General features: G+C 62.5%; 3 protein-coding genes across 9 annotated transcripts in view; 2 read left to right on the top strand and 1 right to left on the bottom strand.

The window, feature by feature from the left end:
- The window catches only part of LOC104382843 (Cl-/H+ antiporter 5), a 38,112-nt gene extending 36,112 nt beyond the window's left edge, over nt 1-2,000 (top strand). For all 7 annotated transcript variants that reach the window (XM_086619792.1, XM_086619791.1, XM_009990880.2 and 4 more), the window contains one exon: nt 752-2,000. In XM_086619792.1, the coding sequence (XP_086475918.1) occupies nt 752-842 (91 nt within the window). In that variant the 3' untranslated portion in view covers nt 843-2,000. The remainder of the gene's footprint in view (nt 1-751) is intronic.
- Nucleotides 2,001-8,455: 6,455 nt separating this feature from the next.
- Nucleotides 8,456-13,004, bottom strand: LOC104372134 (tumor necrosis factor ligand superfamily member 10-like). Its single transcript, XM_086619929.1, is given in 6 exon segments — nt 8,456-8,574; nt 8,577-8,897; nt 9,135-9,242; nt 9,724-9,760; nt 10,069-10,215; nt 12,750-13,004. Coding segments are annotated over 6 exon segments (987 nt in total).
- A 5,776-nt stretch (nt 13,005-18,780) lies between these two features.
- LOC147527942 (cell adhesion molecule CEACAM1-like) lies at nt 18,781-21,582 on the top strand. The gene is made up of 5 exons (XM_086619857.1): nt 18,781-18,856; nt 19,645-19,971; nt 20,102-20,371; nt 20,560-20,619; nt 21,527-21,582. Exons 1-5 carry the CDS (start codon nt 18,781-18,783, stop codon nt 21,580-21,582), a joined length of 789 nt encoding a protein of 262 aa, XP_086475983.1.
- Nucleotides 21,583-25,210: the final 3,628 nt, after the last annotated feature.

Genomic DNA, 25,210 nt, shown 5'->3' with positions numbered 1-25,210 from the left:
AAAACCTCCCCTCCTTCGAGTGGGGAGCACTGAGCGTCACCGGGAGCGTCGGTACCTGGAAAAAAGCGGTGGTGGAACCCCTGAGCCGCTTTCGGTCGAAGCAGGGACATAAAGGTGAAGACGCAGCTCCGTGTGGTGGTGGGTCTCACGCCGATGGAACGGGCTCACGGCCACCTCTCAGACCTGGCCACGTGTATTGTGTAACTGCTTAAACTCGCTTTGGTGCCGCTCCGAAGCCACGTGCCAGGTGAGGTGGGAAGGGGGCATGGGCAAAGGTGGCACCCGAGCGACCTGTCCCCTGGAGCGTGGCAGGAGCAGGTCCTTCCCCCGCTCCCTGCTGCGACGCGCTCGGAGCAGCTGAGGTTTTCGGCTGCTGACGGGTGGGTGCAGAGCTGGGCACCGCTCCCCGGTGGTCCTGCCCCATCCCTGGCTCCCGGCGTGCCTTTCCGCACCCTTCTGGCAGCAAAGCTGCGGAGAGCGCGAGGACTTACAAGGCAGCTCTAGACGTTCAGGTTGATCTTTTCGGAGGAGGTGGGTGTTAATAACCATTAACACTTGCCTTTTGGTTATAACCTTCCCTTTTTTGGTGTGAAATACTGATTGATGGAGTTTCCTGGGGCTTGTGAGCACCAGACTGCGTGTGGAGTGTCAGCGCCATGATCCGAAGAGGCACTTCGGTGACAGTTGCCCTACGCGAGAGCAAAGGGTCCTTCCGCGGTGTCTGCTCTAAAAACGTGCCTCTGTTTTTCAGGAAGCTGCTGGGGATCATTACCAAAAAGGATGTGCTGAAGCACATCGCACAGCTGGCTAACCAGGACCCCGATTCCATACTCTTCAACTGAAGGCTGACGAGGAGGTGGTGTGTGTTCAACACAAGGCAGACTGTAGAGGTGACCCTGGATATACTTCCTTATTTTTATTGAGACCACAGAACTGTTTTCAGCGTTTCCTTCAATGGAGCTGAAGAAGATAATTTTTTTTCTACCAGATAACCAATTGCACTACATAATCTGTGGAACATAATCTTCTTTTCAGAAGAAAAAAAAAAAGACTTTATTTACGTTGCTTTTGTGAAGTCGCATTGGAAAGATTCCATGAAGGAGTAAAAGCAAAATGCTACAGAATTGTATCTCCTCTTCTTATTTTCTGTGAACTCTTGTCACTAACGTGGAGGAAAACAAGGTGTGTACCTTCAGAAGCTGTGAAGGAGAAGGATGAGTTTGCACACAGCGTTCAGGCGGTGCCGGAAAGATGCGATTGTAACTCAGGGCGGTGTGTTCCCAATCAGCCACTTGGGAAAAGCAGGAACCTTGTCAAGTCGAAACAGGGAAGGGGAGGAAAAGAGGTGGCTGGTTGAGGATGTTTTGCTGGGAGGAAAAAAAAAAAAAAACAAACCACAGGAAGACAACCCCCCTGGAAGACCAGATCCCCTTAGAATTCGGCCCAGTTTCTGATTGGGAAGAAGCTTATTTTGATGAACCTTCTGTGAATGTGTTCAGTCGCTCCGCTGCTGCCTTGCCAGGAGGACCCGGAGGAGGCGGCAGGAGGAGTTAACAGTCGTGTTCTCATCCTGATCCCTTTTTTAGTTCCATACCCAAGGTTTTCTTCTCCATGATTTCCCTTGAGCACGTCACCAAAATCGCAGGGGCCCAAGTTACTGCCCCCTTTACCGCCCTTCCCAGTAACCTCTGATGGTGGTAGGTCCCGCACAGCCGACCTGCCCCGTAATCAGCGGTGCCTCAGGTGGCTGAGGACGTCCCGCTGGAGAGCCCTGTGCCCGGGACGTCTGTGCCCGCTCCACTCCTCAGCCCCACGTCCCGGCTCCAGGGCCGGCCCTGCCGCGGCTCCGTGCCCGCGCACGGCTCCGTGCCCGTCCCCTTGCCAACAACTATGCAATGAAGCCCTTCCCGAGCGCCGTCGGCTGAGTCGCTCGTTCCACGTCTGTGCTCCTCAAGTCCCTCTCCCAGATCTTACCAAATTATTTTCCTGTTAATAAAACTATGACCATTCACTGGAATTTTGGAGGTATATGAATGCTTTCGGAGGTCGATGTTGCTCATGGTGGTTTCGGTCGGCAGCGGATGTCGTTTTGCTGTCGGTGGCAGCGGGGCTGCCTCTGGCTCACCACCCAGCTCTTGAGTAGTGGCCAAGAATTACGGGGCGAGTGCTCCAACTGCTTCCTGATGGTCCAGCTGTGGAGCAGGCTGTTGGGCAGCCTCGGCCACAAAGGCTGTGGTGACAAGTCCCCTTGTCCTGTCTCCGGCGCCTGCAGCCCCAGGTGGCAGAGGGGATGGGTTGTCCTGTGGGGGAGTTGGGTCTCCTGGCTGGAGTCAGCTGGAACTTTGCTCAGTCTTCAACTCACTCAAATATAAACAAATCCGTCATCTCTACTTGGAGCAGAAGCAGCGTGTTTGTTTTCCCAAAGCCATCCAACAGCGCGTCCCCGCTGCCGCCGCGGCAGCCTGGCGGCGAGCTGGTGGTGTCTTGAGTTCTTGTACAGCTCAAAGCTGAGTCAAACCAAGATGTTACCGCTGGGTTTGACTTTGTCTGCGGTGGTTTTGCCCAGCGGGAGGTGGCTGCTGAGGTGAAACAAAGACCTCAGCGTGCCCGTGAGTCGCTCACAACTTGAAATGCTTCGTGTCCTGCCCCGGCCCAGGGGTTGGCACGGGCAGGGTTTCAAGTCCCCGTGGTGCCAAACCAAACATGGTGACGATGGGTGAGTAAAAGAGAAACGTTGTGGTGGTACAAGACCTTTCTTTGCCTCTTGTTTGAGCAGATCTCTCCTTTCTTGCTGCTTTTTAGCACGGAAACGTAGTTTTCCTGCAAACGAGGACGCGTGCTGCCGCGGCTGGAGCTCGGGTACGCGTGGGCGAGGTGGGAGCGGGCACTCTTGGCGCGACTTCGTAGCTGCTCTGTCTGTGCGTGAAAAGCTGCTGACCCCGTTAACCGACGTCAGTGGTGTCGGTGTGGAGAAAACACTTGTTTTGGCTCCAGAGCTGTTTCCAAGCTCTGGTTCTCCGTGGAGGGAAACTGGCAGCAAAGTCACTGCGTCGGCTGCAGCAGAGACACCCCGTGCCCGGGTGGCACGGGTGTGGATGTGCAGCTCTGTGCCCTCCCTTTCCCACTGAGATGTGGCTTCTAGAAGCTCCTGCCCGTTCCCTGTCTGCTTTGGTTGAATTCCTTTAATTCCTACAAAAATAAGTTCAATTCTCACCAAGGATTCTGTGCAGGGGCCAGACCATACTCGAGTTCTTTTAACTCCAGCGTTTTCTGGTGCTGCCTGGGATGGGTCCAGTTCCCCTTCCCCGGGCGATGTGAGCTGCTGCGAAGGGTTTTGCCCCGTCCAGTTCTTGTTTTCCCTATGGTTTTACCTCCGGAGCGGCTCCAGGAGGAGCCCTGGGGTTCCTGTTCAGCAAACAGCTGGTTATGCAAGTCGGAGCTGGAGCCGATCCATGCGCTGGATGATCCGTGCGCTGGATAAATAACACAGAGCCCGTGACCTCCGGAGCCGAGCGAGACACGCGGCGCTGGGGCGAACGGCCGGGGCTGGTGCTCTCGTAAATCCCTCTGTCACCCGTTGCCAAAACCTCCCGACCTCTGGCTCCAGGCAGGCAATAAGTGCCGTGATTTTTTTCCTGGTATCTCCAGCTTGTCTCACTTGGGGAAGCAAAGGGGAGAACAGCGTGGCGCATGAGATCCGTGCGTGTGGATGGAGCTGGCTCAGCTGTTTTGGTTTGTGCACGGCTCGCTCCTCCCCGGGGCAGCGCAGGGAGCTGTCGTTGCTGCCCGGGGAGCCTGCACCCGTGCCAGGGAGCCGTGGTGATGCATCTGCCAGGGCAAAGGGAGGGACGGCTGAGCTGTGGGCACCTGCCTGGCCCCTTCTGCAGCCCCGTGTCCAAGGTCTGGGCAGTAAAGGGCGATTCACTCTGGAAGGGGAGAGAAGTCGCCTCCAGCGCAGCGTCGTTGCTTTGGGACCTCGGCACCGGCCCCCGTGGGGCTGCAGGCGTTTGGGGAAGGTGCTGAGCAGCTCTGCTCCGGGAGCGCGGGCACGGACGGGATGGGTGGGAACGGGCTGCTGCATGCACTGACTTCCCTCTGCTCGCTCATGTTGCAGGAGCATGAATGTTTTCCCGTCGGTTTAACGAGCATCCTGCAGCTACCTGAATCCTACTTGCTGTTTCATTTTCCGCTTTTCCAGGTGTATTTAGTGCCTGGGGGACAGCGGTGGTGGGGTGAGCTGTCCCCGGGCAGAGCGCTGGGCACCGGTGGCATCTGCGTGCGTGCAGTGGTGGGGTCACAGCCCCGGGCTGGCTTTGTACACTTTATTTACAGTGTCCCGAGGAACGATTTCCTGGGGTGTTGACATGTTTTTCAGTGTGGATTTCCTCCTTCCCGCTGCCAACTTGCTTGGGGCTGGAAAGTGAAACAAGATCTCGTTTGGGAGGGAGCAAAAGACTTGGAAGTAGCGACGAACCGGTTAATAACAACAGAAGGAGGGGGGAGAAAAGAGACTTCAGCCCCAGGATTTATTTTGAGACAAAGGGCAGCGCTCGGCGCTGGGAACGCCCTTGGCTGGCGCGTTCGCCGGCGCTGAATCGAAAGCGGAGCTCGGCGGCGGCGAAGATAAGAGGGTCCGTAGGGAGCAGCGCGTGTCCGGATCAAACCCGGACTTCGCTTCTCACCGTGAAGCCCCGAGAAAGGAGGTCAACCTGGAAGTGTTATTAGGGCTGTGAGTTCCCACCCCCCCCCGACCCCCGGGTCTTTTTTAAAGCAGGAGGTTTCGGAGCTGTCGGAGCAGCTTTCACTCTGGGGTGGTTTTTCTCCTTTTCCCGAGCGGTGCTGGCGGCGGCCAGGGAAGGCACCCCGGAGCGGGTGGGCTGACCCGCGCTGCCTTCGGCACGGGAAAGGCAAACCACGTTCTCACTGCACGACTTGCCTGGTAACCGGTGTCCTGGCACTGAGGTTTGGTGCCCATCCTCTTCCCTGACACCCCGCGTTCCCCCTGGCACGGCCCCGGCTCTGCCCGCGCAGCTGCAGGAAGAAATCACGGCACGGCAAAGTAACCGTGTCCCGGATGAGTAACGCAACCGGCGCCGCGACTTTACACGCCATCGGGTGCCAAATTGTTTTATTAGCATTTACACACACACAGACTTTTTGGTGTCAAATCCACGACAGCGCAGGGCTCGAGGTGTCTGTGCCACCCACCAGAAATGCACCCCGAGACGGGTGAGGCTGAGCCACGGGCACCCCCAGTGAGCTCTTCCCTGAGGGTCTTGGAGCCTTTTACAAACTCCGACATCCACAAGTGGGGAAACTGAGGCACAGAGGCTCCATCAGTGACCAGGTCTTCTGGTGGAGAAATGGCGCAGTTGCCTGCCTGTGCTCTCGGCTCTTGCCCAACTCAGTCTGGTTTCTCCATCCCTGGCAGCTGCAGACAGCGAAGGTGGTGAGGGCTGGCAGGTTACGGTTGTGACTTCAAACCCCCTTGATTAAAGACACCCCCCTCCTCTTCACTCCGCCGCGCTGTTCTGCAGGTATTCCCCAAAAAATCTGTGTGTAATGTGTCCATGAGCTCTCAGCTTGGCGAAGGGCACGAGCCGGGGGGTTCTTCCAGTCCCTCTCCGAAACGAAAATGCTCAGTTTCTGTGGGTGTCACGTGTGTGGCCGTTGGGTTGATCTTGGATGAGGCTTTGAGCGACCTGATCTGGGGGAAGGTGTCCCTGCCCATGGCAGGGGGGTGGAACTGGATGATCTTTGAGGTCTCTTCCAGCCCAAACCATTCTGTGATCTTCAGGACTTTCCATCAACATCAAGTTTAGAAAAGCCAGGACCTGCTCTTGCACAAGGAAGCAGCGAGGCAGCTTCGCCGGGTGCTGAGAACATCTGTGTGAGTGTGGGAACGAACCCGGAGTCTGCAGGGGCCGGGGGGATGTGCCAGAGCAGGAGCTTCTCCTGCACCCACTGCCATGGGCGCTGGGTGGGTTTGGCTCCAGCAGCACTTGCTGGGTTTCCAGGTAGTTTGGGAAACTGAAAACTCTCTTCCAGTTTGGCGCGTGCCAAATGTGCATCGAATTCCCCGGATTGTTTTGCTTTTCTCAGCCTCTTGGTTGTTTTTTTGCATTAAGCCTCCTCTGAGCTCACGCCGGGGACTGGGCAGGGTGACGTCAGGGGAGATGTTATGGGGTGGGGAAGAGATGAAGCATCAGGACCTGGTGACCCTCCTGGAGCACCCTGCGCCTCTCCAAGCAGAGCTGGGACCTCCAGGGCACCTCCCGGGCCGGGGCCAGCCTGCCCCCCCGCCAGCTCTCTCCCCCCGACTGTCCCGTCTCCCGTTGCCAGCGCTGCTGGGCTCTCGCCACGCTCAGCGAGGCGGCTCCTGGGGTTCATCTCCAAAAACATCCACCCACCAGCCTTCTCCCTTCCAGGAAAGAGGAGTGACCCGTTGGCACTGAGCCTGGCTCTCCTGGCCAGCCTGGAGGCTGCTTCACCCGCGCAGCAAATGGGAACCCCCCTCCGGGCCGGGGGGGCTGCTTTAAATTCTACTTCATAGAAAAACTTGGAGCCACCTGCTCCGGCTCCTGCAGCCCCGGGTTGGCTGCCTCACCCCTGAGCTCCCACGGCTGCTGCCAAAGGCAGCTCCAGGGATGCAGGAGCGGGATGAGCCCGGTGCTCCCCAGGGGGGACGTTTCAGGCTGGTGAGGATTTGAAGAGCCCCAGGTGGGTGAGAAAGCAGGAGATTGGCATGAGAGGGGGAAGAAAAAGGGACCATCTCAAAGGGGGTTTTGGAAGGGTGGTCGTGCGCAGGGGGATGGGGCCGCGCTGGAGCAGGAGCCTGGAGGAGACAGAAGCTGGTGAGTGGCAACAGCGAACGGCTGGGGATGCTGGGGGATGCAGGAGCCACCAGCTCAGCCTGGCACCAGCTCCTGGCCCCAGCCAAGGATGCCAAGAGGGGGAGCTTGGGCTGGGAAAGCTGTGGGATGAGTACTGGGAGGAAGGAGCAGCCCCTGCCTGGCCATGGCGCGACGAGGAGCAAGCCCATCTTGGCACCCCGGGGTTTGGCTGCTCCTCGGGCTGGGCTTGGTGACCCTAAAGCGGGAGAGGAGGAGCAGCACCACGGGGCTGGGTTGGGCTGGGGCGGTGGGGCAGTGAGCAGGGCTGCCTGGCACCCGGGGGCATTGCACCGTGCCCCCCAAGCATGGGACCAGTCCGCACCTCGGAACAGCTGGTTCGGAACGTCTGGTTCGACGGGCACTGGGGCTTCTCGGGGGCTGGGGTGCCCGGGCAGAGGGGCCAGAGCAGCGCTGGGGTACAGGCTTTATTTAAACCAGTACTGAGCCCGCGCTCGTGTCCTTTGTGGGAGCCGGTGCCATCCTGTCCGTGCATGCCAACAGTCTTGGTATGATGCCGAGGTGACAGGGCATGACAAACGGGGGTGGCGTCCGTGGCCGGGGCAGCCTGACCACGCTCTGCCCTGCTCGAACCCAACGCTCGCATCCGACGTGGCCGTTCACGCCGAGGGGTCGGTCCTGTCCCTCCGGGGTCCGGTGCGGCCACTGCCAGGGCTCACCCGCGAGTTGAGATCCCGGGGCTGGGAGAGCCAAAATCCCTGGGAAAGAGACGCTTGGCTGGAAGCGCCGGGAGGTGTGATGGTGAGCTCCGGGGCAGGATGGGTCTGTGCAGCTTGGCTCGGGCAAAACGTGCCTCCCCGCCACGTGCCTGGGCGCGGTGGCTCGGGCTGGTGACTGTTGCGGCTTCGTGGTCCTGCTCTTTGCCCTCTCCTGAAGCCAATTGTGGGAATCGCTCCAGGCTTCTCGTTAGCCTGAACTGAAACTCCTTCGGTCCCTTCCAGGAGCTGGCGCTGGACCCGCCTCGTCCCTGCAGGTTGTGTGCCAGCCCTGCGCCCGCTGTGCTGCTGCTCTCTGCCAACCCCGATGTCTGTCCCAGCACCTCTGGCTCGGGGGTCCCTGAGCCCCCACAGCCCGGCCAGGTCCACCCCTGCCAGCCGCGGGCTCTGACTCTCCACGGGTCATCCTGCCACGGGGACGTGTTGTCATTGCGGTTGCGGACGTGGCCACGGTGCCTCCCTGGCAGCAGGGAGCCCAGCGGTGCCACCCGCTCTGTTTGCTCCGACAGGGGCCAGCGAGGCGACGTGTCCCCAGGGCTGGGACACCCCCCTCGCACACGTCACCCCTGGGCCCTCGGAGACCCTCCCTGGCCACGGGCTTCCTCCTGGCTGCACGGCGGGACCCTGCGCGGCACCGAGCACAGGGAGTCCCTGCGGGCACCCACCCCCCGCGCCCTCCTCTGGCTCATCCCTCGCCGAGAGGGACAACACGTGCTGGGACGGACTCTGCACCAGGTCTGTCGGCTGTTGTCCTGTTCCAATAGCTGCTGCTCCGGGGCCACGCGGGACGGTGGGTGGGCAGGAGCGGCGGGAAGGCGGCGGCGGCTGTCACAGATCGAGCCGGAAGGCACCGAAGTAGCTGGCTGCTGCGTCGTTGTAGTCGATGGCCAAGGAGGAGACGGAGACGAAGAGCTCGTCGCCGGCCTTCAGCTCAAACAGTCCCCCTGGTAGAGCGCGTGGAGCCCGTAGTCCGCCCCGGGAGCCCAGCACTTGGTGCCCACCCCCTTGAGCAGGAGGATGGGTTGGCTGTAGGAGGTCTTCCAGTTGATGCACTGGACGAGCTGCGGGACGGAGACGCGGGCGCCGGCCCCGTCGCTGGGGTAGCGGAAGTAGATCTGGGAGTAGACGTAGTACTTGCCCGCCTGGTTGACGCGCAGCCGGCCGTCCCGGTAGGTGATGTTCTGCAGGTGGGAGTGGATGGTGCTGTCCTCCCAGCGGGCGATGGCGTGGCGGCACGACTGGGAGAGGTTCCCGAAGCGCCGGGAGTTTCCTGGGGAGAAGGAAGGGTCACTGAGGGGAGCGAGATGCTTTGGGGAGGGCTCTAACTCTCTCCCACAGTCATCCAGCTTGGAGAGGTGGAGAAGGTGGTCTTGGACCGGACAGGAGAAACATCTTCCCATCTGCCACCCAATGTGTCCTCCCATCCCATCCCTGCCCTTTGGGTGAGACCTTTCCCCTGTTCCCATCTCAGGAGCCCACCAGCACTCGCCGGGGCTCCCCGACTCACCGTCCTGGGCCAGGCTCTGCGGGCGGAGGATGAGGTGTGCCGAGGGCTTGCCGGCCGTCCTGGCAGGAACCTGCCCCTCCGACGCGTTGAAGTGGCTCCGCCGGGCTTCTGCGAGGGAAGGGACAGCGGGTGTGGGGGACAGAGCGCGGGGACGCGCGGCCCCGCGCCCGCAGAGGGGGTCCGTCCCGAGCCCCCGAGGGAGCGGGCAGGGAAACGTCCCGCTGACCCGTCAGGAGGGAGGTTATTTGGGGATGGAAACGTCTCGTCAATCATTATCCAATGTTTGTGCTGGCCCCGGTGGCTCCCCGCGCTCCGGATGCACACGGCTGTCCCTCCGGCCCCCTCCCTGGGGACGTGCGCCCTTCACCCCCCCCGCTCCTCCCTCCTCCTGCCCCAGCTCCCAGCTCCATGCCCGCCGGAGTTTGCCCTGGGAGCGACTGAGCCCCCCCAGGCGCTGGCACCCCCGGCTGCACGCCGAGCCCTGCGCACGTGGCCCGCGGCTCCGGCTGCCACCGGCCCCGGTGAAGAGGTGGTCGACAGTGGGGTCCGTCCGGCTGCCGCCCCCGGTGCGGGGCCGCGAGGGACTCACCCTTCACCGCGCTCCTGCGGATAACGTTCTCCGTCACCTGAACCGTTGCAGGAGAGAAAGGGTCCCGCGGTTACAGGGCACACGGGCGCTCCCCGGCTCCTCTCTCTCCCATCCCTTCCTGACCTTCTCTTTCATGCCATGTCTGGGCTTCGTCAGCTCCTCACCGCAGAGGGCACGGCGTGCAGCCCCGCTCCTCCACTCCCCCCTTAAACCAGCCTTGCCACCACCCTCCGCCACCCCTCTGGTGGGACCGATGGGGAAACTGAGGCAGGGAGGCAGACAGGAGCTCGCCCATCGGCTGTCCCATCCTCCCCTGGTCCCCAACACCGGCAGGTCGGGGCTCACCGTGGCCACGTAGGCTTTGATGGTGTTGGCCAGCTTGAGGCAGGACTCGTTGCCCACCAGCTCATCCAGGCCGGAGCTCTGCGGGTGCTGGCTGATGACCTGCAGGCACCGCAGCTCCTCCGCGCTGCCGGGGGCCTGGGCTTTGAGCTGCAACACAAACACCCCGCACACCCCGTTCAAAGCGGGCTGGCGGGGCCGGGGGAGCAGCGGGGGGGCCGCCCTCGGACCCGCTCCTCCAGCGCCAGGGCTCCCGCAGCCGCGGGATGCAGGATGTAACCCCGGGCTGCCCCGATTCCCGTGCCAGGCTGGGACAGGGCGGCACCGCCAGGATACAAACACCAACCGCATCTCCTGCACCGGGATGGTGGCAGGAGGGTCTCGGTGGACCCCGAGTTCTGTCAAAAACCTAATTTTTGTGAATTGGACAGGTTAAATCTCATCTCGTCCTCCTACGATCCCCGGCAGAAGCGAGTCCTGCGCGTCCCAGCTCTTCGGGAAACGCGACAGCCCCTTTCCTCGGGTTCCAGCGCCGAGCGCGAGGAAGACCCCAGGATTCTCGCAAGCTGCAGCGCACCAGGTAAAGGAACGGGACCCGCCGGCCACGGACGGGACCCCGAGCAGCCGCCGCGCTGCGTCAGCCCGGGCAGGTCCCAGACGCTCCCTCGCCCGCGCTGGCTCGTGGCCGGGGCTGGAAGCCTTCCCCCCGCGTGACACGGGCTGCTGCATGGCCAGCTGTGTCCGCCCGCGCTGGCCCGGGGCTGACCCCCCTCAGTGCCAGCCTCGCGGCGCAGCGGGGGACCGGCACAGCTGGCTATAGGGTGTTGCCACGCCGTGCTGCTGTCTAGGGCGTGGGGAAACTGAGGCACAGACGGGATGGCTGCCCTGAAATCAGTGTGCCAGGAGTGAACGCCAGCACCTTGACCATCCTGCTGTTATCACTTGGGTCATTCCCAGAGCCCAGGACAGAGCCCAGGAGTCCTTGGGCTTGGCCACATTGTCACCTGGGGCTTGGCCACATTGTCACCTGGGGCTTGGCCACCTCCAGCACCCTGCACTTCCCCCAGGTCCCTGCTTGCTCCAAGCCCCCACCAGACTCCTGCCTGCCCATCTCCATCCGTCGCAGTTTCAGGTGCTCCCTTCACCTACTACCAGGTGCAGACTCTACTACGAGCAGAAAGACCGCGTGAGGTCAGACAAAAAGGGTTGGATCTGGGGGGGTTTGGCACTACTGGGCCAACGGGCTGCGGTAGCGAGCTCGGAGGGACCGGTGCGGCCGCTCGCACGGCTGGGCGGCGGGAGGAAGGCGAGCGCGGCCCCGGCAGCGCGTTCCCTGCGGGAGCATCCGGGCAGCGGGGCTGCAGCGGGCGCGTGGATGCACGGACGGGGCTGTTTGCGTGGAGCTCCACACCACGAGGGTGTGAGGTGTTTAAATTAAGGAAAAAGTGGGGAAGTTTTGTAAAACCGGAGGCACTGCCGTACCCCGTGGGAGGGGGTGAGGGCCGGCTGGGGTTCAGTGTGCCCAGAGATGCTCAGCTCTGACTGCCCATCCCCAGCACAGGTCCCACGCGGGGATCCAGTGACCAGCCTCTGAAATTATCCCAAAGAGGCCAATTTAAGCGACTTTCTCCTCCCTCCAGCCCTTCCCTGTGGCTCTGCCTGCCCGCATCCCCCTCCCCTCCCCGGGGCCTTTCATGTGGATCCCTCCCAGCGGCTGCCCCCTGGGATCCGGGGATGGAAACAAAGCCCAAAGCCGGGGCTGACGCCTGCTCCGCAGGATGCCCCGCCGGGCACCAGACGGGCTCTTCCTCCCGCATCCATGGGCAGGGCTTTTCCTCCCCCCCCCCCCCCCCCCCCCCCCGCCTCTGTTGTGGTTCTGTGCCATGCTCGGCACAGCGGGACCCTTTTCTCGACGGCCCCCACCGCCACGGGTGATGGTACCACCGGTGGAGCCTCCCGGCAGCCCCGAACTTCCCTCTCCCCCCAGCGACGATCTCTCGTGTTTGGGGGGTCCCCTCCTGGACCCTGGCGGGGGGCTGCGGGCACGAAGCAGCTGCTGGGGGCGGTCCTTGAGCAGGACCAGGCCTGGCACGTCCCAGTTTGGGAAGGGTCGGACAGGATGGCGGGACCCCAGCACGGTTGTTTGTGTGGTTAAGCACCCGAGAGCTGCTGGTTTTGGGAGGGGGAGGGTCTCTGCCAGCCAGCCAGGGCACTGCCAGCAGCTCACAAAGGGGGTGAGGAGGATTCGGGTCCTGGAGCGTGGGTGGGCTGGGAAAGGAGGGGGTGGCGAGATGAAGTAGGAGCCAGGGCTGCTCCCCCCAGCCCATCTGCGGGCTCCGATGGGAGCCCAGGGCAGCCCCCCCCGCCCCGCGCAGCTCCGGCCGGAGCCCAGGACAAAGGCTCCTTCTCTCCACATCTGGATCCGCGGCTCCCGGGGCAGTGTCCCCCCTCCCTCCCCCCCCCCCCCCCCCCCCCGCCCCCGCCTCCACATCTGGATCGCCGCGGGGCAGCGCCGGCAGCCGCCGTCGCCGGCAGAGCCCTCCCCGCAGCCCTCGGGTCTCCCGGGGTGCAGCACCCCCGCCGGCCCCGGCCCCCCGGGGCCCCTCCCGCACCGGTACGGCTCGGGGGGAGGGTGTGCGGGGGGTGGGGGGCGCAGGACAAAGCCCCCGCGCCGGCGGGCTCACCTTGGAGATGGCCATGGTGAAGTAGACGAAGAGGCCGGTGGTGGAGGCGATCTGCAGGGCGAGGATGGCCATGACGGCCACGCTGCCCCAGAGCGGCCCGCACCGCCGCCGCCGCGCCCCGCCGGGACCGGGACCGGGGCCGGGGCCGGGGCTGGGACCGGGGCCGGGCCCGGGACCGTCCGCCAGCATCGGGGCCTCCGAGCCGCCGCTGTCGGAGCGCAGGTACTGCCCGGCGCTGGGCTGGTGCGGGGCCATCGCCCGCCCCGGCTGCCGCTGCCCGGCGCCCACCGCGCTCCGACGGGGCCCCGGCGGCGGCGGCGGCGGCGGCGGGAGGGACCGGGCGAGGGGCGGGGCGAGGGGCGGGGCCTCCCCCGCAGCCACCTCCCACCGCGGGGGTCGCGAAGGGGTCGGGACACGGGGACCGACACGGGGACCGAGGCGGGGACGCGGGGTCGGGGACGCAGCGCGGCCCCGGGGACCGCAGCTGCCCCGTCGGCAGCGGGAGACGGGCGGTGGGACGACGGGGGCGGGGGTGGAGAAGGTGGCGAAAAGGTTTTTTCCTCTTGCTGTTCCAGCAGAAAGGCAGCGCTGATGCTGCCCGGGGGCCCCCTCTTCCCCATCTTCCCAGCGCCTCCTGACCTGCACCAGAGCCTGGTCAGAGCGAAGCTGCAGGAGCAGGACAAGGGAGGTGGGACGTGATACAGATAAGAGTCGTGGAGGGGGATGCCGAAGGGCTGACGACTGATTTATTACTAACCTCATCGACCTCAGCACCCGCTCTCATCTCCAGCACCCTTTGTGTCCTCCGCTCTTTCTGCGGGAAAATGCTGCTGAGCTCCTGGTGACTCGTCTTGCAGGGACCTGAGCCCCTTCCACTTCCATGCTGTGTCCAGGATGCTCCTGAGACACGGAGACCTTCCAGCCAAAAGCATCTGCCAAGTCCACGAGCCCAGGCACTGCTCGGCTCAGCACCAGTGCGGGCACCGGCCCTGCCCTGGCAAGTAGCCGTTGCCACAGGCGAGATGCCTTCGCTGGAGGTGGGGAAGGGCACTGAGTTGGAGAGCGATGATTACCCATTTCTAAAAAATCCGATTAAATATGAACCCTCCTGGTTGTTCTTCTCAGTAAAAAGGCTCAGGACCTTCCGAGCCAGGTGGAGGGGAAGAGCTAGAAAAGGCCCAGCAGACCTTGCCCTGGTCTCTGGCAGCAGTTCCACCTGCTTTTTTTTGGGGGGAGGGGGGGCTGCGTGTGCTGGGGGGTGGCAAGGACCCCCCCACCCAGAGCAGCCAGCCAGGGAGGGGGCGGTGGGGGCAGAGGGGGCCAAGCTCCTGCACTTGGCGAAGGTGAACCAGAAGAGCCAAATGCATTCGCAGTTTGGAATGAGGATGCACGTGCAGAAGCAACCTGGGCACTGGGATCCTGGGCCACGGGCTGCTCCGTGGATGAGGTGAGGGCACCTGCGGGCTCGGCTGATAAGCTGGGGGAAAGCTGGAGCTACAAGAACTCAGGGCTGCTCTCCATGCCTTGGGGACGGGAGGTTTGCAGAGCTGCTGAGCCTGCGAGCGAGGGCAGGAGCTGAACTGGAACAGTGCAAAGAAAATTGGGCGGGAGCCAGGTAAAAAAAAAAAAAAAACAACACAAAAAAGCACCTCCTGATACTGGCTGAGGAGTTGTTTTTCACTTTGAACGTTTCCTGGTCTGTGCACCAGGAGAGCCGGGGCCAGCGGAACCTGGAAAGCTGTTTCCTCCGCGCTCGCTGGTGCAGAGCAAGTGCAGGAGAAAGTGTTTTGCTGGGGCCACGCTGCTGCTGCTGGTGGGGCACTGGGCTGGGGGGAACCAGGCGTGGGAATGGGAGGTGCAGCTGTGATTTTCCAGCGTGTCCTTTGGATTCGCTTCAGCTCGGCTGGCAGTCAGAGGTGCAAGTTGGCCGTGTTATTTTCTTACGTTTTACGGGGTGACAGCGCGCACAGGATCTGCTGGGTGCGCCTGGCCTGGGGCCCCCCCGGGCTGGGTGTCCCTCCCCGGTGCGAGGCTGGAGCTGAGCTCCGGTGCCAGCTCGCAGCGTCCCGGGGCTGCTCCTTCAACACAAGCCACAGCCCGGCCGCTGCTTGAGCAGCAGCTGATTTCTAACATGTGTTGGCTGCGTGATCCTGAATCTGGAAGCTGCAGCCCCCCGGGAGATGAAATCATCGTGTGCAGCTCCGGGAGGCCTTTGCTAACCCCCCCAGTACGCGCTCTCAAACTTTTGTCTTTCGATTTGAACTGAGCAATTCCTGTGCTGAGATTTCGGGACTCCTCTTCGGGTCTGGAGTTGGCCACGAAGATGATGCGAGGGCTGGAGCACCTCTGCTGTGGAAACAGGCTGGGAGAGTTGGGGCTGCTCAGCCTGGAGAAGAGAAGGCTCTGGGGAGACCTTCCAGCACCTCCCAGTACCTAAAGGGGCTACAGGAAAGCTGGAGAGGGGCTTTGGACATGGGCGTGGGGTGACAGGACACGGGGCGATGGCTTTGAACTGAAAGGGGAGAGATCACAGACACGGTGACGCGTGTGCTCTCGCTCACCGAGGTGCTGGGACCCCCCTGCCTGGTTCCCGGGAATTCGGGGAACCGTGCGAGCCAGGCAGAGGCTGGGGGGGGGGGGGGCTGCTTTCAGCAAAGCGGTGGCTGGAGCTGACTCAGAGCTTCCCACCACAGGTTTCCTGCTGGCTCAGGGCTTTTTCGTGCCTCCCCACCCTCCTCCTCCCCAGAACTACCCAGCTCCGTGGGAGGATGCTGAGATACGTTTGCTCCCCGCAGAGCTGTGAGCGGCCCCTTCCCCTTGTCGAGGGGGCTCAGGGGGCCAGCGTGCGCCTGCTGCCCAGTTCTGTCTCAGCTGAAACCCTCTTTCTGGGTGAACCTCACTTGTTCTGGGGCTGATGGACGCCTGGGCAGTGCTGAGGGGCGGTGGGATTCGGCCCCTCCGCCTGCAGCGGGGCTAAAGCAGCCTTTGGGCTGCCCCACCGCCTGCTCGCTATGGGGCTGCAAGCGGGGAACATCAGCTGTGAGGACGCAGCCTCTTCCCTCCCACCCCATGCCCTGGGAGCAGCCCCCCGCCCTTGGCTGCTCAGTGGGTCACTCCCTGCCTGGGGCTTGTCCCTGCCATCATGGAGGAGGGAGACCTTCCCACCTGCTCTGGCCCCACACATCGCCAGGTGTAGGGCTGGGGTTGGTGATCACCCCGAATGGGATAGGACAGGCTGTGTGGGATGGAGACAAGCCGGCCCTTGCTGCTCGGAAGCCGTGATGGAGAGCTGGTGTGTGCGTGTGTCCTCCTGAAAACCAGCATGGATCTGGGCTCCTTCACTCCCTTACTGAGGCTCAGCCCCAGGACCCGTCATTGCACCCCGAAGGAGGATTGATCCCATCCTGGGGCTTCTCCTGCCATCTCCGAGCCATTAAACTGGGACACAGCTCCCGGCTGCTCCTGGGCTGTGCAGGGGAAAAGGGAGCTCCGGGTCCGTTTGACTCATCGCCTGCGTTTTGCAACCTCCTGGCAAAGCAGAGCATCAACAAAAACAAGAGAAAAAGAAAAAATAAAAAGAGGAAGGAGGACAGCCAGAGCCCAGCTGGGGTCCAGTGCGTCAGCCGGCGGTGTGGGCCAGCCGTGCCTCCCGTCCCCACTGCCACGGCTCCGCTGCCCTGGTTCTCCTTCCAGGCAGCTGCCTCCACTCCAGCTCTTGCAGCGGGAGCTGGGGGCGCAGGAACAGCCCAGTAGAAGGCACTCGGGCAGCCCCCCCGGGTCCCACCGCATCCCGCCACGCAGGGCGACAGCCACGCGTGTCCCCGCACGCAGGGAAAGCGGCTGGAGGTGCCGGGAGGGATGGGCATAAAGGCGCCTGTTCCTGTGTCCATGGTGTTGGCCAGACGTGGTGGCAAGCGTGTGCTGGGAGGGGGCACGTGGGTGGCCACCAAAACGCCCTCAGTCCCTTTTCTTTCGGAGAAATGGGCCTGGCAAAAGGTGTTTCTGCCCTGCTCCGTGGGCAGCCTGGTTTCCGTGGAGTGGGAAAAGGAGACAGAGATCCCGGCTGTGTTCACCCCTCTCCCTGCTGCCTGGGGCTCTGTGCCAGCCCAGGCAACCTGAACTGCTTTTTCTCAGGGACTGGCTCGTTTTCAGCTCCCAAGCTCCAAGGCCTCTGCAGCCGGATCTCCCAGAAGCTGTGTGCTGAGCAGTGATGTCCATGATGCTGGGAACGCCGGGACACCCCGGCAGCGGTGCCTGGGGGGCTCCCTGCCGCATCCCTCCTGCCCGCCCACCTTCACTCCCTGCTGCTGCATCCATCAGATGGATTGACCCTCCGAGGGGTGAAAAGCAAGTGACTTGGAAGAGCTGGGAGCATCCAGTAGAGCTGCTTGACGAGGCTTGGAGCAGCCTGAGTGAGGGGAAGGTGTCCCTGCCCATGGCAGGGAACTGGTGATGCCCTTGCCCCACTGGCCATGGTATGTCTCGTGGTGCCCAGCCCTGCCGAGGGAGCAGCCAGCCCTTGTTTGGGCTCCAGGAGTCCCTGGCGAGGGCCAGGGCCAGCTGCCAACCCTGCGTGAAGTGCCGGGATCCCCTTCCCTGCCCCGCGGAGATGGCCTGGCAGCAGTGCCCTGGCCAGGGGCATCCCCAGGCTCCGGTGGGTGGATGAAGGGCCAGTTTCCGCCTGCGGCGCCTTCTCCGGGTTGGGCGCTCTCATCCCAACTCTCCTCCTGGTCTTCTCTGACCACCGATCTTCTCGCTCCCCCTAGTGGGACGGTGCCTTGGCAGCCCTGCCTGCGCACACGCCTGCCCAAGCTTCTGCTCTTCCGTCTCCATGTCTCCCTGGAGATCTTCCTCCCTGGCTCCGGTCCCTGGTCCGGCCACCCCTCTCCTCCCCGCAGCCCTGCTCCCCTCACCGGTCCCGGTGCGCAGACGGACGGGTCCATCCCAAGGGATGCAGCGGGGCTTCCCCGGCCGTCGCACAGCCAGAGCTCTGCAGGAACACGGGGAGCTGCACATCTCCGGACACTGCCCGACGCTGTGACCACCCGTGGCAGCCGACACAGAAACAACAAAACGACCTTTTTGGCTTTCCCTGTGCTGCTTCTCAGTTTGGTTTTGAAACAAAGTCCTTTCTTCAACCAAAGGGGTTGGAAAACCCAGTTTCTGCAGCAGGTTGTGTGGATTCGGTTGGTGCAGCAGGTTCTTGCCATGATTTTGTGCCGCGCGTTTGGTTCGTGCAGCAGCTTTGTGCACACCCAGTCAGAGTAACGCACCCAGTTAAAGCAGCGCCTGGGGGGATGCTGGAAGGTCCAGCACGTTCCGCAGCTGCCGAAGGCACTGGGAGGGGGCTGAGGGGACCCAGCCGTATTGCGTTCCTGAAGTTGCTTGGGGCTGGGAAGAGATGCCGTGGGGGTGTCTGAACCTGCCGTCAGCAGGAAGGTCTGCTCCGGCACGGGGGGGTTGCAAACCAGTTTGCTTGGCTGTTTTCTATATCTCTGTATCTCTATCTCTGTATCTGTCTGTCTGTCTGTCTGTCTCTCTCTCTCTCTCTCCAGGGTTGGTTTCCCCAGGAGAACGTAGGGGTTTGCTGCGGGGGGGCGGGGCAGGGAAGGAAGGGGAGGGGGAGGGGGAGGAGGAGGAGGAGCAGGAGGAGGAGGAGGAGGGCGGGAGGCTAGAAGCCAAACCCGTGGCCAACTCCCCCGCCCCCTCCTGCTCTGAGTAGGGGTCTCTCCCCGGCCGAGGCGGGTGTCCCCCGCCGTGGTGGGGCGGGGGGGCTGCGGCAGCCCCCGGTCAGGGCCGGCTCCGCGCTCCGCCGCGCTCCCGAGCCAAGGTCACCCGGTTGAGCGACAGCGCCAAAAGCCGGTGGGGCGGGGGTGTTGCGGGGGGACTGGCTCCGGTTCGCACCCCCCCCCGCCCGCCCTCCCCGCCACTTCCCGCCGTCCCCGGGGCGGCTCCGGTTCCCCCGCCCCGCCCCGCCGGCGGGAGCGTCCCGGTGCCTCGTGGCGGAGCTGCCTCCGCTCCGGCTCCGCAGATGTTGCTGCTCCTCATCCTCCTCTTCCTCCTCTTCGCCTGCCCCGGCAGCTCGGCAGCCGGTCTGGGCATCACCGGTAAGTCTCCGCCGCCGGGGGAAGGGGGGGTGGCGGTTCGCGGCCCCCCCCCGCGCTCTGCGCTGCCGGGACTGCGCCCCGCGGGGGCGGCCGGGCACGTTCCAGGGGTGCCCGTGGGTCTCGCACCGATCGTTTTGGGCTGTTTTGCTGATTTGTGAAGAGCTGGCAATTGCAGCAGGGCGAGGCGGAGCTGGGGGGGGGGCCGGAGCACCGTGGCGGGGGGGGGGGGCTGCACCTCGGCGAGCCCCTCCCCGGGCCTCAGGACGTTTTTCCTGGCTGCTTTTTTGGGAAGCGAAGGCAGGTCCCGGGCTCGGGCGCTCCTTAGCCCCGGCTTTTCCCCGGCCACGAGCTTTCCCGGGAAGGTCTGGAAAGGGCTTTCCCGTCCCTCGGCGCTGTTTCCTGGCAGTGACCCGACGGGAAAGCGCTCGTGGCCGGTGAGGGCCCCTTCAGCCCGGTCACCCCGGGGTTTGTGCCCCCGGGAGAGCGGGACGGGGGCAGGGGGGGCGGCTCTCGCAGCCGTCCCGGGGTACGGGCTACCGGGGCTGCGCGGGATGCGAGCGGGACCGTTTGGGCAAAGAACTGCGTTTTTCGGGCGACGGACACGACGGGAACTCGTGCACAACCGGCGGGACCTTCTCCTTCTCCACGTCGGGGCTTAAAGCCAGAACTGACGAAATCCCCGGCGCTGCCGTTTGCAGAGCGGCTGAGCCGGGGGGTTTCTGCGCCCACCGCCCGGGTGGGTGAAGCTGGAGCTCGGTGGCCACAGTGGCATCTGATTTCTCTTCCAGCCCGCACCCTTCCTCCCTGCTACTCCGCTGACCTCAGGCCGGCGTCGGAGCGACTTGTCTCGGCCGTGGGCTGCACCGTGCTTTTGACCGTACCGCCGCTGAACGCCAGCACAGTCCGCTGGGAATACAAAAGCGGCTCGCGGGAAGGAGTCATCGTCAGTTATGCTTTCGATAGACCCGCCAACACCTCCCGCCTCTACTGGAACCGCACGAGGTTCAACGAGACGGACTTCTCGCTGCAGATCCTGCTGCTGCGGAGTGGTGACCGGCTGTACCGGTTCCGGTCCGAGTCGGAGGCTACGGGCTGGTTCCAGCTGGGCGTTGTCGGTGAGTGATGAGCTGGCAGAACCCCGCTGCCGCAGCCGGAGAGCTCGAGTTGCTGTGGAGGAAGGTGGTCCGGGTCTGGCAGCTGGGGAGCTGCGGGTTTGAACGCTGATGGTCGCTCCATCTTTCCCAGATCCGCTGTCCGAGCCAGAAATCGTGGGCAACTCATCAGTGACGGCGGGACGCAACACCAAACTGGTCTGCAGGGTCCTGACAGGGAAGGCAGACTTGTACTGGTGGAGGAAAAATGAGGAGCGGCTGCTGGGAAGCAGCCGCATCCGGTTCATTGACAACTCCACCCTGTACATTCTTAAAGCCTCAATGAACGACAGCGGCTACTACGCTTGTGTGGTCCGCAACGAAGTCAGCCAGAACGAAACCTCCTTCCTGCTCCACGTCCAGAGTAAGTGGGGATTTCTTCCTGGTACCTGGGAAAAGAAACAGGGGAAACAGCCCCAAAACCCCCACACACCCTTGCCCAGTGCCCCTGTGCCAAGCGTGACTGCCCCGCGGCGGGTTTTTGGTTGGAGGGGGTGGGCAGGGGGTTAAATTCCATCTGGCTGCAGACACTGTGGATCTTCTGCTTTGCAGATGCCGCGGACGTGGTGTTGCCCGTGAACCTGGCGTGCGCGACCATCGGCTCGCTCGCAGGTGGGTGCCAGGGCTGGCTCAGTACCCTGGCTTTTTGGGTGGCTGCTGGGTGCTATGGCAGGTGCTGCGTGCGGACAGGGCTGGGGCGAGGGGTCTGGGCTGGCTGATGTGCCACGTCCTTGCTGGCACCCGGGCGTCCTGCGGGCAGGGGCTGGTGCTTCGTCACCGCTGTCATTTCAAGGCGGGATGTCCCCAGACCGAGGAGGTGACGTCCTCCGTCACCTTCCCTTGTCCCCCTGCTCCCAGACGTGGCAGGGAGGGTTGTCACAAAAACAGCTCCTCGGTGTCCGGAGCAGGCACGAGGTCGTGCTTTACTGGGGAGTTGCACGTCCCTTCTGGGGTAAGCGCGCTGAGCTGCGGTTTTCTGCCCGCAGAAGGGAAACCCGCTTCCTTACTCCCTGGTCTGCTTTTCCTCCTTTTTTGGAGCTGGAGAGCACTTTTTCCGGCCCATCCCCAGTCCCTGGCAAAGCAGGGATTTTAATTCTCAGATTGCCAACTGCAAACTTGTAGGGAAAGCAAAAAAAAACCCAACCAAACGCAGGAAACGCCCAAGTCTGGACCTGAGAAGAGGATCTGGCGGTTTGAAGGAGCAGTAGGAGGCTCTGCCTCGGTGATTTATGCGTCTGTTTTGCTATTGCACAAAGTTTTCAGGTTTTTCCTGTGAAAAGCCTCCGGGCACTGGGTAGGTGCTGGAAAAGCTCATCGGTGTGTTCCTGCCCTCGTTGTCCCTGTGACGCTCCCCGTGTGCTGCTGGTGCGTGGCCGGAGCTGGTGGTGGGTGGTGGGTACCTGGGGGCTTCCCCCGGACCCCCAGCACCAACCCTGCCACGAGGTTTCCCGGCCGAGCGTTCCTGTGCTTCGAGCACCGTCTCTGGGTGTTTAATGGAGGTTTAATGGTTTGTTCCCAGGTCTCCTCATCTGGTGCAGGAGAAGGGACCGCCTGTGTCGCAACGGCTGCAGGTGAGACGCCTTCGGCCCCTCTCTCGGGGCTGCTCCTCCAGCCGTAGCCACAAGCCAAAATTTATCCTTGGCTGGAACATCCGTGCAGGTGGAGGAGGCTGCCGAGGGGCTGCTCACCCCGCTCCGGGGGCTCAAAGCGTTGGCTGTCCCCCCTCTTTAGTCCCCCCTGGGATTTACTCTGGAAATATCCTTAATTCCCCCACCCAGACCCTGATAGTGCTGGTTATCTCCAGCAAAGCGGGTGCTGGCAGCAGGGCGCGGGGTCTCGCCGGCAGCGGGGAACCTCGGGGTTCCTCCGGGCCCCTCATCCCTTTGCTCCATCACCTGTTCTCCCTCTGCACTGGCTTTTTAATTCCCATTATGCGTTTTCTGAAGCCAGGTGAACTGGGGTGATAGATCCTGTCCCAATTCCTCCCATTGCATTGCAGTCAGAAACTCGCCCTGTGTTTTTTGGGAGAGCGGAATCTTCCCCAGCAGGGAAATGCTCAGCTTCTCCAAAACACGTCCGTGGCTCGGATGGGGCCAAACTCTGGATTCCAGTAACGCTTTCCAGACGGGCATGAACGGAGCTGCCGCAGGCTCTGGGGCAGAGCGGACGTACAGGATGTGCAGACGTGCTCAAAACAGCCCCCCTTAATGGGTGGGGTGTTTTTTTTTTTTTTTTTGACTTCTCCGAAGGGCTCCAGAGGTTTCTGGGAAGTGAGTGATTCTCGAAATCTTCTTGGAGCTTGCTCACTCCGTGTGACCACAAAAAACTCGGGCTGTTAACTGGATAACTGGACTTCCTGGAGGGTGAGGACGAGGATGTGTGACCCCCTAAGGATGGGAAACCCCATCCCAGATGTGGCCAGGCGAAAAGAAGAGGGCTCTGGGCTGGCTCATGCAGCCGGGTCCCGGGTAACTGCTCCCAGGGGTAAGTGGGCTGGAGTAGCTCCTGAAATTCGGAGCAGAGCACAAGTCCAGACCTTCTTGGCAGCTGCGAGGCCTCAGAGGGGACCTGGGCACACAGAGGATCCACACCCAGGAGATGGCTTAGGTGGAGACCTCTCTTCTCCTTGCAGGTGCAGAGCTTGAGCAGCCACACTCTTGGTGCCTTCCTCCGATGGTGATGGTGATGATGGTGGTGGTGATGCTGCCTGGGGAGTGCCGGATGTCTGCTGCTGCCCCAACATCTTCTGGGCTCACCTCTGGATTGCTCAAGCTGCTGAACCCCACAGATATTTTTTTGTGAAACACTGGCTTGGACTATTTCCGCGTTGTCCTGCCCTTCCCCAGGGCTCCTCGTGCGTCCCTAGGGAAGCAGTGGCCGTGGCCGTGCCTGGAGACCCTCTGCTGCTGTGTTCATCCCTCCCTCCTCTCCTGCCCTCCACCGGCCACGCGGGGAAGGTGCTTGTGGATGTGCCGATGGCTCTGGAACAAGCCACCATCCCCACCGGGCACACACGTGGTCCTGGGGCTGCTGGGGATGGCCGTGGTGCCAGCCCCTGTGCCAGTCCGTGCGCCAGCCCCTGCCTCCTCAGGGCTGGAGCCCCTCACCATGGCCTCCCGGTGTGCTGCCGTGCCCAAGGCTGGCCAGGGTGGCTCAGGGGCTGAGGCCATGGGTGTTCTATTCAGTTTGGCCCTCGGAGGGAGGAGAAAGGGCAGGATTCTGCCGTTGTGTGCACTGGGGAGACTGGGAGATGAGTGGAAGGCGGCAGAGGATGGAGGAGCAGCAAAGTAGTTGCAGACCCCGAAGAAGTTCCCATGGCTGCTGTGTTAGAGCAGAGCCGTGGGGGTGCTCCCGAGCCGTAGGGGTGCTCCCGAGCCCATCTCTGTCCTGCAGCCTCGGGGTCTGGGGTCAACCCCCTCCTCTTCCAAGCGCTGGCTGCCTGGGCTGTGTGTGTGCCAACACAAGTGCATCCTTCCTTCCGCCGCTCCCACGGGTGATGGTGGCTCTGGGTTCTGGTCTGGTTTGGTGTGGCCAGGGCTGCCCCACGTCCAGCCCCGCTCCTGGTGCCTCCCTTCCCCACGCGGCTTCTGCAAAGCTCTTGTGGGCTTCGCTCGTGAGAGGGTCGATATTCGATCCTGTGGCTGGAATTGCTTAGCCTGGGGATACAACTGGCATCCTCACCCTGGAGAAAACTGGGTGAAGGACCTCCTGCCGTGCCTTGATTGCACCCATCCTTCGTGGTGATGGGAACGACCCCCGGTCCAGCACCCTGAGCCGGTCCCTGGCACCTCTGCGAGCGCAGTGGTTTGGGTGCCCTGCTCCAGGTACTGGATGGTCCCTTCTCTCCCCGAGCAGCTGGTGGCTCGGGGACCTCTCCTTGCTCCGGGTGATCGGAGCTGGGTACAGGTGGGTGTTGCTGTTGCTGGGGATTTGCCTGTAGACCTGTGTCTGCAGCAAAGGGCTTTCCTGGGGAGGGGGGTGGTGGGTTCCCCTCTCCCCGGAGTGACCCCTTCTCTATGGAGAACGGGAGCACACCTGGGAGAGGCCCAAATCCTGTCCCACTTTTCGGAGAGTTGCCTGTAAATCAGTTTGGGGACGTTGTGGGTTGGTTTTTTTTCATGTCTGTTGCTGTTAATAAAAGCGCGTGTGTTGTTCCTGGGAATATCGTCCTGATCTTCAGGGGCTGTCGTGACTGGGGGGACCGAGCTGGGGTTAAACCAACCCGACAGCCTCGCTGCGGAGCCGGGTGAGGATATTTTTAACCTGGATCAGTTCGCTGAGTCACCAGGACCTGGCGAGCAGCCGCCCTGGCACGGTCCGGGGTCCCTGGGGTGGTGGGACTTGGGAGAAGATGCCACCCAAGTGGGATGGGGTTAGAGGTGCCTCTGGGGTTCACCCTGTGGGTGCTTCTCAGGGGAGGTTTTGGCTTCGAGGTTTGTCTGGTGGCCTTTGTACGCAGGTTTGTAATCGGAAACGCCTCGCCTGGGCTGTAGGAAATACCTTTGTGCGTCGTAGCAGCTGAATCCAGTGGGGAAAAAAGAGCCTTTGGGAAAGGTGGGAAGTACCCGGCGAGTTTAAACGTGCCCTGAGCGAGCAGGTCGCTGCGGTCGTACGCCGGAACACATCGGATGTGCCGGGATGTGCCTGCGGGAGGGGTGTTGCCAGCATCCATCTCCTCCCAGAAAAGCAAGGATTTGTGTGTATTTCAAGCTACTACCAAAATAACCACTAGTAAAGCAGCAAGTATTGATGTTTGTTGATATTTGATGTTAATGTTATTGATATCTAAGTATCGATATTAGAAGTATGTCTATCTGTGATTGATTTCTTGCACAAACATCTGTATATATGAATTATTTGACATTTACTGGGATAACACTCACCAAACCGCTCCCAGGAGCGAGGCTGGTTGGTGATGGACAAAGTCTCCCTGCATGGATGATCCGTGCCAAGGACCCGGCTTCGGGCAGGCACCCCCGTGCCAGGGACCCGGCCGGTCCCGTCTCGGGCAGAGACATTCCCGCAGGGAGAGGCTTCGTTTTGGGTAGCAAGGGAATGATTTTTGCACCGTAGTGACATGAGGGGGCGTAGGACACCGCCGTTGGGAGCAGATGGTTCTGTTTCACCGGCAACAGCCCAGAGATGATGATTTCCGTCTTTCTCAGGACGATTTTTGCTTTCCCGGACTGTTTCTCTATCCCTC

This window comes from Tauraco erythrolophus, chromosome 13 (genome assembly GCF_009769465.1).
Source record: "Tauraco erythrolophus isolate bTauEry1 chromosome 13, bTauEry1.pri, whole genome shotgun sequence".
In the NCBI taxonomy this organism is placed as follows: domain Eukaryota; kingdom Metazoa; phylum Chordata; class Aves; order Musophagiformes; family Musophagidae; genus Tauraco; species Tauraco erythrolophus.
The sequence above is the reverse complement of the archived record's forward strand: the minus strand, read 5'-3'. Positions and strand labels throughout refer to the sequence as shown.